This window comes from Muntiacus reevesi, chromosome 7, assembly GCF_963930625.1.
Source record: "Muntiacus reevesi chromosome 7, mMunRee1.1, whole genome shotgun sequence".
Lineage (NCBI taxonomy): Eukaryota > Metazoa > Chordata > Mammalia > Artiodactyla > Cervidae > Muntiacus > Muntiacus reevesi.
In genome coordinates this window covers 7,787,630-7,801,012 of record NC_089255.1, presented here as the reverse complement: position 1 = coordinate 7,801,012, position 13,383 = coordinate 7,787,630, and the positions used below count along the sequence as shown (strand labels likewise).

At 45.3% G+C, this 13,383-nt stretch overlaps 1 protein-coding gene across 1 annotated transcript in view; it reads right to left on the bottom strand.

Annotated features, from left to right (window-relative positions):
• IQGAP2 (IQ motif containing GTPase activating protein 2) overlaps positions 1-7,435 on the bottom strand; it is a 295,627-nt gene extending 288,192 nt beyond the window's left edge. The window contains exon 1 of the mRNA XM_065940796.1: positions 6,945-7,435. Within this exon, the coding sequence (XP_065796868.1) occupies positions 6,945-6,990 (46 nt within the window). The 5' untranslated portion in view covers positions 6,991-7,435. The remainder of the gene's footprint in view (positions 1-6,944) is intronic.
• Between the last annotated feature and the right edge of the window lie 5,948 nt (positions 7,436-13,383).

The following is a 13,383-nucleotide window of genomic DNA, read 5'->3' as shown; positions in this document are numbered from 1 at the left end:
ACCTAAACACCATCCCCACCAAACAGCCACACAACAGACATACTGGAATGCCTTTCCATTTTCCTGTCGACCTCCCTCAAGGTTGTGGTCACACCCTTCATGAGGCATCCCATTTCCCCATCCAAATCCCTCACTTGTGTCTTCACGTCCATGGAATTTGGAAGTACACCAATAAAAGTATAGGCATTATTCTTCAACTTCCAGACTCTTATAAACGGTAAAGCTGTAACCATTTTCCTTCATCCCCAATGTGTGGTACGTGTCAGGTACTTAATTATTGAAATCACCGCTATTTATTTATTTTAGCACTATGTGCCAGGGCTGCACACTCTTGAGAGTCCCTTGGACTGCAAGGAGATCCAACCAGTCCATCCTAAAGGAGATCAGTCCTGGGTGTTCATTGAAGGACTGATGCAGAAGCTGAAACTCCAAAACTTTGGCCACCTGATGAGAAGAGCTGACTCACTGGAAAAGACCCTGATGCTGGGAAAGATTGAAGGAGGGAGGAGAAGGGGATGACAGAGGATGAGATGGTTGGATGGCATCACCGACTCAGTGGACATGAGTTTGAGCAAGCTTTGGGAGTTGGTGATGGACAGCGAAGCCTGGCGTGCTGCAGTCCATGGGGTCGCAACGAGTCGGACGCGACTGAACTGAACTGAACTGGCAGGAACCACATCGGCCACTGTCACAGGAATGTAAAATATCATCCTTCAAGGTGTAGGAGAAAACCCCAAGGCTATTCAGGCAGTTAAGGATCAAGTCAGGATTTAAACTCACATCTACTCAATACCAAACCTTGTGCCACTTTGCTGACATTGTTCTGCCTTTTAAGAGAAAAAAACAAAATGGAATGGTAAAGTGAAAAAGCACCAGCTCATTGGTCAGTCAACCCACTACAAACTTCTGTCTGATGTCTCATCAACCCTAGGCTTTAACGCATGGCCAGTACGTGTAATATCCCCTGGAGAAGGGCATGGCAACCCACTCCAGTATTCTTGCCTGGAGAATTCCACGGACAGAGGAGCCTGGCGGGCTACAGTCCATGGGGTTGCAAAGAGTTGGACATGACTGAGTGACTAACACAGAACATGTAATAAAGTGTGTTTTACAAATTATCCTATTTGGAATCATCGGAGCATACCATTATATTACGGAAAAGCCTTTCTTTCATTTCAGTGCCTCAAGATGAGATGGGATGTCTTTACAAATACATAAAATGGTTGGATGAAGCCAGGATATACTCTATAAAAAGCCCATGTATTCTTTGATGCTTTTCCTTGGAGGGATAAAAGAGTAAAATAAACTAGAGAGAATCCTGTCTACCTACTTTTAAAAGAGAACGCAAATGGCAACAGGTTTCTGCAGTTTGATAAAATCAGGACAAACACCTGAAACAGACAGAAGGGAAGGACACCTCCTTTGATGAGTCAGAGAAGGCAAACTGGCAACAGCTGGTGAGAAAGGCTGACGGGTCTGGCAGCATCAGCTACCAACCCCCCCTCCCCCAGTCCCTGTCACCGGTTAGCCGTGCGGTTTTGAGACAGTGTCACGGGCTTCAGCTTAGGGAAAACCACTGGTCCTCTCAGAGGTAATAACAAGGAAATGGTAACAATGGCACATGAAACACACAATACTTGGTAACTTCACCGACTTCAATTCCACACCACGTGCTGAAGTGCCTACCCTGGAGGGCTTACCTGACTCAGATCAGAAGTGGGATGGCCTTTGTTTCTCTTTTGGGTGCCATGTAGACTTGGTAGGCACTAGATCCGGTGGTATACTATCCTTGTAAAGAAAATGAGCTGTTGAAAAGCTTATACCGTGGGAAGGTGAGGGGCAAAAGCAAACTAACGGCTCCCTCGAGAAAAAAGGGGTTCTAACGCCTGAAACAACGCTAAGTTCTCCAACAAACTGGGTATTACGAGCTTAAATGCTCCCAAACAAGTCATTTGGGCTGAGGACATATGTGATTAAAGTTAAAAGCATACGAAAAGAACACTAGCTGGTGACCTAAAAGCACCTTTTGAAAAGCTTAACCACAACATTAGTGCATGTAGCAGGAACTTGATTTTTTGTCTATTACAGACTGCATCTCAGGGCAACACTGCATACACCCCTCCTCCATCTTCAAAGAAAAACACAAAGTGTTAGAACCAAGCTGCCCTAAACACAGGTGTATTCAATCCTGTTTTACACACCTGAGATTAACAGTTCAGAACTTAACTTTCTAGCACTGGGAAAGCAGTAAGAGGCTTAGTGCTAACCACCAAAACACACCAGTCACCAGGTGATTTGGAAATCTCGTTATGCAGACAAGAGCATCAAACACTAAAAGTACCAGCCAGAATCTTCCCCTGCAACACACACACAAACACACCCATGCTGGGCTTATGTTACACTTCTTTAACAGAAGCAAAGAGTGAAACACTGATCATTTACAACATTTCTCGTGATTTTGCAGAGGGTAGAAAACCACAGTTCCTGGCACAGACACATTAATTACTGACCCACAGGAGGCACTTAAATTTTGACTGGATCATCAGTGATGAGCAAAATCATCTTACTCACAAGGCCCCTCTTTGCTATCTCTGGTCTTTTAAACTGTCAGATAACTGGAAGAAAACTTTTGACAGATCATGGTGGCAGCGTGTTCAGCAAATACATCATAGTTGGTTACGAGAGCATGAAAGTTATTTGCAAATCATTACCTAAGCATAAGTTCCACTTTAATTTTGACTGTAGAAAGACTCTCTGGCTCTAATATAATGCTCTCCTCACGTCTGAATTAGTATAGTGGCTTCGCCTTTCCCCTGTTTCCACATCACCTCTGCAGAATTGCGTTAGGGAGCTAATGCTCCAGCTTTGTTCTGTACTAATGTCTTAAAGGGCTTTCCTGGTAGTTCTGTGGTAAAGAATCCTCCTGCCAATGTAGGAAACTCAGCTTCTATCCCTGAGTCAAGAAGATTCCCTGGAGAAGGAAAAGGCAACCCACTTCAGTATTCCTCCCTGGGAAATCCCATGGACAGAGGAGCCTGGTGGGCCACATCCAAGGGGTTGTAAAAGAGCTGGACATGACTTAGCAACTAAACAACATCTCAAAAAATAACTTCACAGGTTGCCAAAGGAAGTGGTCAATGCGGAGGCAGCAAGGATCAAATAGAAGTCTATTTAGTTTTCATTCAGTGCGCCAATGCGCAAATCAGGAAGACTTTAGCAATCTCGCATGTCAGAAATCTGAGAAGGGAACCTTGAAGAAGAACTCATTGAGAAATCCCTCAAGAACAACACACGATGTGGTATTTCACAGACCCTCAGCCTGGTAGAGAAGAGAGACACCATAACAGCCCTGAACTGAGTTAATTTACTTTGTACAAGAATTACTGAAATAAATGTCAATTCAAGGGGAAGAGAGATGGCAGAACATCAGCCCAGACCTAAAACAAATGTAACAGCTTAATTCAAACTACCAAAAAGCTGTTTTTAAATATGTTTTACTAGGAATATGCAGCACTGGAATTGACATTACCACAATATATATAGGATGTATATATTGAGAATATATATATCCCAATACTGCTTATCTTTAAATGTTGGGGATGAACCCTGCTTGGTATAGTTAGAGATTTCATTGAACCCATAACTCACCAAACCCACAAACAAGAAAAAGCACTGCCCTATACTACAACACAGCAAATACAATCCTGTAGTCTCCTCTGGCCTTTCTGCGTTGACAGAAGGCCCAGAAAGCCAGAAACCGTATATTCTAATACATTATGCCATCCCCTTTTGCATGGATAGTTGACATTAGATAGTATCTATTAACACTAAGGTGTATTCCATTAGACAGTATTTTTAAAATAAGCCATGAAAATCCTCACACATAGAAGAATTTAGATCTTGCATCATTTTATATAAATGATGCTATGACTAAAAATATTTGTGAGGACAGACAGAACAGACTTAGAGTTGCCAAGGGGAAGGGAGGGTGGGGGAGGAATGGAATGAGAGTTGAGGATTAGCAGATGCAAATTATCATATATATATATGGATAAACAACAAGGCCACATAGCACAGGGAACTATATTCAATATCCTGTGATAAGCCATAATGAGGAGGAATACAAAAAAGAACGTACGTATATAACTAAATCACTTTGCTGTAGCAGAAATTAACACTGTAAATCAACTGTATTTAATAAAAATATATATATACATATATCTGTTAAGTCATTTTTCTGTTTGTCCACTAGGAAAACTATCTCATTGCTTTGTGATTGCCCATCCCCCAGTTTGAACAATTACTTCCTTCAGTCTGCATCTGATAAGGGGAGAACCCAAAAGTACAGCCCCAAATAGTATTTGACCAGCACTAGTATTGTTGGATTAAGTACATGGACTATCCTGAATGAAGGAACATAGCAACACAATAAGTTCCCTTTTAGTTACACCTTGCGTGTCAAAAGCATTCAGGCTCTGTTCTGTAAGTGGTATTTGTCCTCACACAGAATAGAAAAGCCTGTTTGCTTTTCTAACTTCTTCATGAAAAAGAACATCTGAAATATACGATGTGTATGATACAAACCTTCCCCAGTGGCAGGCATCCGCCTGCCAATGCAGGAGACACAAAAGACTCGGGTTTGATCCCTGGGTCAGGAAGATCCCCTGGAGGAGGAAATGGCAATCCACTATTTATTTTCGACTGGAGAATCCCATGGACAGAGCAGCCTGCCGGGTTACAGCCCATGGGGTCGCAAAGAGTCTGACTCAACTGAGCACGCAGACACATTATACACATACCACCTTCAGCTCCTGAACTACTTTGGGGGAAAATGGTGGTAACAGCAAATGACCTCCTTTAACAAGACACTCAACTCAAACAGTGCCGTTTAGTTCAGGAGATCTCTAAATGTAGCTGTTGATCTGGGGTTTCATTTGGCTAATGTTGTACCTTTTAAACAAAATAACGATTTTTAATGCAATAAAAAGAATCCATGAACATATATCATTTATGAATTTGGCATCAAAATCATAGAAGTGTTCATTTTAAGGACATAATAGGCTATTGTGTTAAAGCCTTAAGAGTTCAGGGTGGTCATAAAGTCTGGAAATTGGCAACTATTTTCCATTTTTTACTATGTCAGGTGACCAAGGAAGGCCTTCCTGGGGAGAAGGATTCCAAATAGACGGCACACCACTCATTAACATCAAGCTCAAAAGTAAAGTTAGATGAGGATTTCCAAAGAAAGTGGCTACACAGAACGCTTTTGACGCTTGCGGGATCTCAACCTACTTGACAGCCATGTCTAGGAGCACTCTAAAACCACAGGTGCATTCAGTGAAAACCAAGCTCAATCACAGATGCTCATGCAGGGAAATGGGTGGAAATGCAGCATTGATGCATTGCGCTCTTGTAAGTTTGCCCAGCACACTCAACTGGCGAGGAACAACACATCCAACAGACCATGGTTTAAGACATGACATCAAAACCCCTTTTTCAATGCATACTCGCCTAGTTTCCACCCGCTGTGACCATCTTATAATCTGACACAATGAAGCTGCCAGACTCTCTGGGCGCTTGACATATCCAGGACTTTCACCAATCTGAGGATGCCTGACATCCCTGTGGATGAACACATCCCAGCTCAAGGAACTCTGCCCTCTGAGTGGTTTAGCAAAGTGCAAACTCAGGCTGCAAAGGGCAGGCCTGAGGTTAAGAGTTAAATGCATTTCCCTAGAGAACAGAGGCCGCAGCTGACTCTTCGCTGGCTGACAAAGAAAAGGTCACCTGGGAAAACTTCTTATCTCTGATGTTCCCTTCGAAGGCCCACGAGGACAGAAGCCAGGGTGAGCAGATTGACTACTCCCTTTTTATGAGGCAAGACCGTGGCCCTCACAAGTCAGAACCACAAAACATAACCTTGCAGCAGGAATCACCACCTTAAACCCAAACCTGCTACCCTGCCACCAAGGCCAGCCCGGGCAAAAGATTAACCTGTGATCTGTGACCATGGGTTCAGTGACAGGGCCAGCTTTGTTGAGAAAGAGGGAACGCGCCAACTTTCTGTTTGTTTTAAAGGAAATACTTCCTGGCACATGTTTGGTAAAGACTCTCAACTCTGCACATGAAGCCACGTGGTTGGATCTAATCTGGCTCTATCCACTCGGCCAAAGCAACGTCCTTCTGAGGGTAGCCCCTGGCGGGTAATCGACAGGGTCTCATTCAAGTCACGCGGCTCCAACCGGATCCCAAGGAGCCCAGCGCCGCGTCCTGTCGGCGCTGCAACCCTCCCGCGCGCCGCACAGTCCCCGCAGGGCCCAGGGGAGGCGGGGGACGGGAAGGAGGGGGGCGGTGGGAGGAACTGGACCGGAGGTGCCCCTTTCAGCTGCAGCAGGAAAGGAATCCCAGCTCCGGCGGCCCAGGTGAAGCTCGAGGGAGCCGCGTAGAAGGAGATGCCAGCCCTTGCAGGAACGCCGACGCTGCCACTAGCAGAATGCGCGGGCTCACTGCTTACGGAGCCCACCTGTAGCCACAACAAGCAAACTTTCCTCCCCTTCTGAGTTGGAAGAATCGGGTCCCTAACGCCACCCCCTGGCCCGAGCCAGCAATACGGCTGGGAGCTCCGCGGGATCCTCACCTGATACCCCTAAGCCCCCAGCTCGGTGTGTTTCAGGGCGCAGACCCAGTTCTGCCTCGCGCTACGGTGGGGTGTGCAGGGGGGAGGGACTGGGGTGTCAGCTGGGTATTATGAATTTGTGGGGAGAGCCGGAGGACGCCGCTCACTAGCCTTTGCAACTCCAACTCCCAACTTTGCCAGACACCCAGCCGCTGCCCTCCTGTTCCTCTGCGGCGCGCACTCGGCTCCCCCGGCTTCTCCAAGCCTTCCTTGGAGGAGAAAGCCCCCCCCCAAAGTCAGCGGATTCCCGCGCGCCCGGCGGACTTACAGCCATAGCGAGGTCTCTGCAGGGACGGCTGGTCCTCGTGGGGCATCCTGCGAAACTCTGGGGGCCCGCCCGGGGCGCGCCCCCCGCGGCTCCCCTCGCTGGCCAGGCTCGCCGCTCCGCGCCCCGCCGGCGCGCTCGTATCCGGCTTCTCGCTGTGTCCCCCTGGCCGCCGCGATAGGCGCCCCGCTCGCTCGGCGCGCCCTCGTCAGCGCCCGCAGCCGCCGCCGCGCGCTGACACCCGGGCAAAAGTGAACTCTCCTCCCTCGCTCGCTCTGGGCCGCCGCCGCCGCCTCCCGGGCAGGTTTCCTTTCTCCCTCCAGCCCTGCCCCGCTATCCACCGCGGTGGGAGCGCGCGCCGCGGCGCAGCGACCTCTACCGCCCGCGGGGCGCAGCGCCCGGGCGCCTGGACCCGCCCCTGTCCGGCCCCCGGGCTCGGAGGAGGGGGCTGCGCGGCTCCCGGGCCGGGATCCCCTGCAGCTGGGGCCCGCGGCCGCCCCGCCTGCTTTTTCACTTGTGGAGCCTTAAGAGGGTGGAAGTGAACCTCCGCGGAAAAGAGCAAGAAAAACCGCAGAAGATACAGCCAGCCCCAGCCGTCCGGGGTGTTGCTCAGTTACAGAGGGACAAACAGCGTGGTTCCTTTTCCTCTGGGGAGATTGCGCCTTGACTTGTTTTGTTTTTTTTCGCTGCAAACGTTGTTTCTGTGACTCCTTTTCTATAAAATACAGGGTTCCCCTTTCATGACCAGAAACTGAGAATGTGTCTGCTGGAGGGACAAGATAAACACTCCCCGAGCAACCACTCAAAACACCATCCTGGGCTCACCTTCGGCCCGCTCCCCTCCCCCAAGTACAGAACTATGGCCCAGCCCAGCTGGGGTCGACACCACAAAAACCTTTTCCGGCTAAGCTTTTAAGGAAATTAAACTGCATGTGGCAGTTTTTAAAGTTTTTTTTTTTTTTTTTTTTTTTTAATGCAGTCACCTGGAGCTGTTTTTCTTTGTGTCTCAGAGTGATAAGATTTGGAGGCATGTGGGATTCTTCTATACTGGTGACCTCACGTGCTTGTCAAACATGGAATGTATGGGTGACCAGATGGCTGCTCAAATAAAACAACCCACGGGGGATATAAGAGATGATTTCATTGGAGAAAAGGTGGCATAGTGACACTAAGCGTTTTTAAGTCTGCGAAGATCGGGGTGGCCAGCTGGTTTCTGACTCACTCGGGGGCTATAGTCCTTCTCAAACTCGTGGAAACTCAGATCCCTGGGCCCCATCCTCAGAGCTTCCAGTTCAGTTGGGTCTGGAACGGGGCTCAAGAATCTGCATTTCTAACACACTGCCCTGTGATGATAGAAAAAAAGCACGAGGGATCTCAGTTGGATTCAGGGGAATGTGTTCTGATGGAAGAGCAAGGGGATTCTATTCCTCTTCCCTCTTTTTTTCCCCCCGCCCGGAGTCATGAGATTATCAGCGGGTTAGAATGGATTGAGTGGGAGGTTTCTCCCTAAAAAGCAGAGGCCTATTCTTATAAGAGCAATTCACAGGTGAAATAATCACATTTTGAGGCACAGCACCCTGTCAGCGTTCAGCGAGACAGGGGCATGTTCAAGGGGAATTTCCTGTGTTTCTGGACATGCTAAAGTGGATATTTAAAGTTCATTTCATCTCAATGATTCCATGTATTAAGTACTAACAATTAAGCCCTTACTCACACATTATCAATTTTCAGTATGAGTGTATGATTTAGGACCCAAATAAGTGGGTAGTCTATGTATTTAAGGGTTTCCCTGGTGGCTCAGATGGGAAAGAATCTGCCTGCAGGGCGGGAGACCTGGGTTCGATCCCTGGATTGGAAGATCCCCTGGAGGAGGGCATGGCAACCCACTCCTGTATTCTCACTTGGAGAATCCACATGGATAGAGGAACCTGGCAGGCTACAGTCCATGGGGTTGCAAAGAGTCAGGCATGACTAAGGGACTCTTTTTTTTTTTTTTTTTAATGTATTTAGAGGTAGAAGGAAAATCACTGTAAACCAGAATGGTCAAGGAAGATGATAGCATTTGAACATGTGGTTTGAGGTGGACCTTGAAAAAATGGGTAAGAGTTGGATGCAGAATGTCTATTTCTGAAGGACAGGCAAGAACAAGGGAGAATGGGGGTGGTACCTGAGGCTGGCTGAGGGTGGGAGCATTGAAGCTGGTTTCAGATCATGGAGGACACCAAAGGTGGGCAAAGAGGACTGGATACTATCATAGAAGCATTTGAGAGCTCAAAGTTTTAGGGCATGGGGGTAGCATGAAGCAATGGAACTTAGGGAAGGGGAATCTTGCAGCAGATCAGATGGATGGGAGTGGGGCAGCTGGGAGGTACTGACACCATGTGGAAGGGGTTCTGGCAGAGCTAGAAGAGGGAAGCGAGGAGTTTCAGCGAGGCTAATCTGAGGCCAGCAAGACTGAAAGAGAGAGTTTTAATACAAAGCGGTTGGTGCCATCAATATATAAATATCACCAAGTGTAATAAGTATCTGTTAATGGTAGAAGGTGAAGATTAAAACAAAAATAGGTGGTCTGCAGGAGAGGGGTTCTGAGTTCACATTCCAGCTGTCAGCTCTTCCCTGAAGGCTCTGGGGAGGATTCAAAGCTCTGTCATGGCTAACGTTTCTATGGAAAACTTAACGCTAAGAAGAAATTGTAAAAGCAAATGCTGTTGATTTTTTTGCAAGTGCTGAAATTAGTCTTTTGGATTTCAGTCTGTGTTCACTGGGTAACACTACTATCTCACAGATCACTTCTCTGCAGTATCTCAGGAAAGAAACTTGTCTGCAGAATTCTGGGCTATTTTCTCTTAGGGTTTGACCCTGGAGGAGAGTGATTCCAATAAACACAAGGCAAAGTGCCAGCTTACTTTGCCATCTGACTGTGCTTGCACAAATATTAAAACAAAAACTGAGGCCATTTAATGAAAAATGTTTTTTTAATAAACCAAGAAGAGTTTTTTCTTTAATGTAAAACAAAAGATGACACTGGAAAACTACTAGACCTGGTAAAACAATTTTTTAAGCCTATTATTTTATTTTCCAAAAATATTTTTTATTTACCCACTTGGCAGTGCTGGATCTTAGTTGCAGCACATGGGATCTTCAATCTTTGTTGAGGCATGCAGGATCTAGTTCCCTGCCCAGGCATCAAACCCAGGCCCTTTGCATTGGGAGCCCAGAGTCTTAGTCACTGGACAACCAGGGAAGTCCCAACGTTATTTTAAAAATTATTGTTTTCAGAGGCCATCTGTCTCCTGATTAGTTGAAATGAGTTGTTTCAAAAACAAATGCAACTTTGTTTTTATAACAAAACAGACTATTCACATCAAGAGCATCAAACAGGATTTTAAAAGTATTTTTGAATAAAGATCGTGGCATTTAACATTCCAGCCACCTTTGAAATGATCTGGTCATTTTCCAATAATATCATGTTATTGATCATTTTAACATTTTTACTGAATAGCGACCAATGTGCTTTCCAAAGCACCACCCAAAGAAGTGAGGCATGAAGAAATGACAGGAAAGAAATCATTCAAGCCTTTCTCAAAGTCCTAGAAGACTTTGGGTTGTTAAAATTTTCTAACTTATTCCCTGTCCCGGAAAAAGATGCTGAGCAGGAGCAGGATTTGCATTTTATTGCAAAAGAGACCCCTGTACCTAAAAAGGAAATGTTACAGTCCAACATAAGATTTCCAAAAAAAAAAAAAAAAAAAAAGAAGAAGAAGAAGAATCCAAACAGAAATAAATGTAATAGCCAGTGTTTCAGTTCTCAAAAACAAAAGCCTGGTAGTCATGTCAGGGTAGAGGATAACTGTAGAACTGGTGGCCTCTACGCATCATTTTATGGCCAAGTAACAGAGTGGCATAGAAAATTTGTGTGGTTTCCATGGAAGAAAAGAACCTTAGTGACTTGTCAAGTCTTCTGAGAGTCTCTGCCCATTGCTTTTTCTATTGTACATATTTTTGTTTTTAGATACATATATCTATTTTTCAATGAAGTCCTTTTTTCACTTCACTGAAGTCCACAGCTTTGGACAACTTTGAAATACTTTGTCATCGTTACATCAGCAAGCCTTCTTAGCAATCTTGCCTTTTTCTCTTTGCTTTAAAGTTCTAAATAAATTAAAGTTTGGAGAGACTGAACTTTAATTTTAGTAAAAAAGTAAAACCATGCATAGTTCCATTATTATTTTTCTCATTTCACAGTATAAGAAAGTTAGAACTCCAGTGTCTGAGAAGACGAGCCCCAAGGTAGCTGGAAATGATGAGGAAGAGAAAGCAGCGTTGACCTTAGTGGCCCCTTCACCATTTATCCCTTTAGCCTGCATTAACTTTCTCTGTTGAATTTATCGTCTAACATAGCATACACTAGATCATTTGTTCATTGTCACCTCCCTCAAGAACGTGAGCTTCTTGAGAGCTGGGACTTGGTCTAACTCTTCAATGCTGTGTGCCCAGGCTTCCACAATGCCTGGAATATAGTAGTTGCTCATGATTGGTTATCATCATGAATTTACTAAATACAGGTATGGATTAATACCAGGCATTATACTAGGAATAGGTGCAACTTTCAATCTGTAGCAATCTGTGAAGAACTTACAGTTATTCTCACTTAACAGTGAAGAAACGGACCCAAAAAGTCTTAGAGAGGACAGTAAATGGCGGTGCTGAGTTTACCTGAATCCAAGCTTTCCCCCCAGCACAAACCCCATCTCCTGTTCTTTAATAAATTGAACTGCAAATTTCAACATGCTCAACTACTAAATGCACGTTCCCTTTTCCCAAATTAACACTAAAGGAATTGCTATAAATGCTACCAAATCACCATCATCTATTTGACATCACAAAGAACTAGGGACCTTGGGGTCCAATTTGTGTCCCGGCAGTAGCTCTAACTATCGTTTTCCTAAAATTCCTCTGCATTTCCCCGTGGGTTTTCAGATAAGATCTGAAAGGGCTAAGGGCTCTACCACATACGTGTAAAGTTGTCCCAAATTCAGTTTTTAAAATTATGCATGATTTCCCATTAACTAGAACTTTAAGTATGCCTTTATTTTATCTCAGATTGATCTGCTCTGGCCATAGCTCTTGTGTATGCTCAGCTGCTCAGTTGAATCCAGTTCTTTGTGACTGCATAACTAGTCCACCGGCTCCTCTGTCCATGGGATTCTCCAGGCAAGAATACTGGAGTGGGCTGCCGTTTCCTTCTGCAGGGGATCTTTCTGACGCTGAGACTGAACCCTCATCTCCTGCACTAGCAGGCGGATCATTTACCACTGAGCCACCTGGGAAGCCTGGCCAGTAGCTCTTAGCCCTAGCTTTAAGTTGTTTTGCCTGACTCTTACATCCCTTTCTGGAACACGGTCTTAACTGGCAGATGAGAGGCAGGTAAACTTCTAGCTGACCTAGGAGAGCTTGGCCATTTTGAAAGAAGCTTGACTATCAGAGAATGAAAATGAAGATACCCATTGTGTTACTGACTTGGACTCTTGAATCAATAGAGATTGATAAGAGGCCATATGAGAAATTCAGGCAAGGCTTTACTGGGACTCATGCTGCAGCAAGAGAGAACGAAAACAAAAAACAGGTGCCTTTGTTCATAGCACTGCCTGAGGAGGGTGGGGTGGCTCCTTAAAATGTGGTGAGAGCAGGGGCGGATTGGTGGATGGGGCAGAAAAGGGTGGTTTGGGTGGTCTCCCTTGGTGGTGCTGTGTGCAGGGATCATGCATGGTACCCTGCTTTTGCTCATGGCACCTCGGAAATGGCACTTGGCCTTTTTGCATCTTATTGTTCATAACTGTCCCGGCCATGCGCGCATGCAGTTTTTTGCAGTCCCTCATTATTTCTTTGCATTCTGTTGCTCTAGGAGATGTTTGTCCAGGACATTTGACCTTCCAGTAGAGAGTCCCAGGTCGCATCCTGTCTCAACTAGGTGACAAAATTATAAAGTATAACAAATGTGGGGAGTTAGGAGTTCTCATATGATGTTGGGAGAAGTGTCCTTTGGGTAATCATTTCTAGGTGTAAGTTGGTCCTCTCTGGTTAAAGAGTTACATTTTGTGAAATCCAGCAATTCCATGTCTACTAAGATCCTTTAGAGAAATTCCCACATACAGGGAAGCATATACAAAATGGTCATTCCAGGGAAAAACTGGAAAGAGCCTAAAGGTCATCTAGTGGCAGAATAAACACATTGTGATACATAAAAATATGATAGCAAGTGATAAGTATGTGATACCAATTATATACAGTTAACAAACATACAAAATAACATTACATAATAGACATAGAGACTTATGCCTCTGGTAAAAATATAAAAAATGCACAGGCAAAATATGCCAATTTTAGAATAGCAATAACTTCTGAGAAATTAGGGAAAGGAATGGAAGCTGAAAAGGAAGAC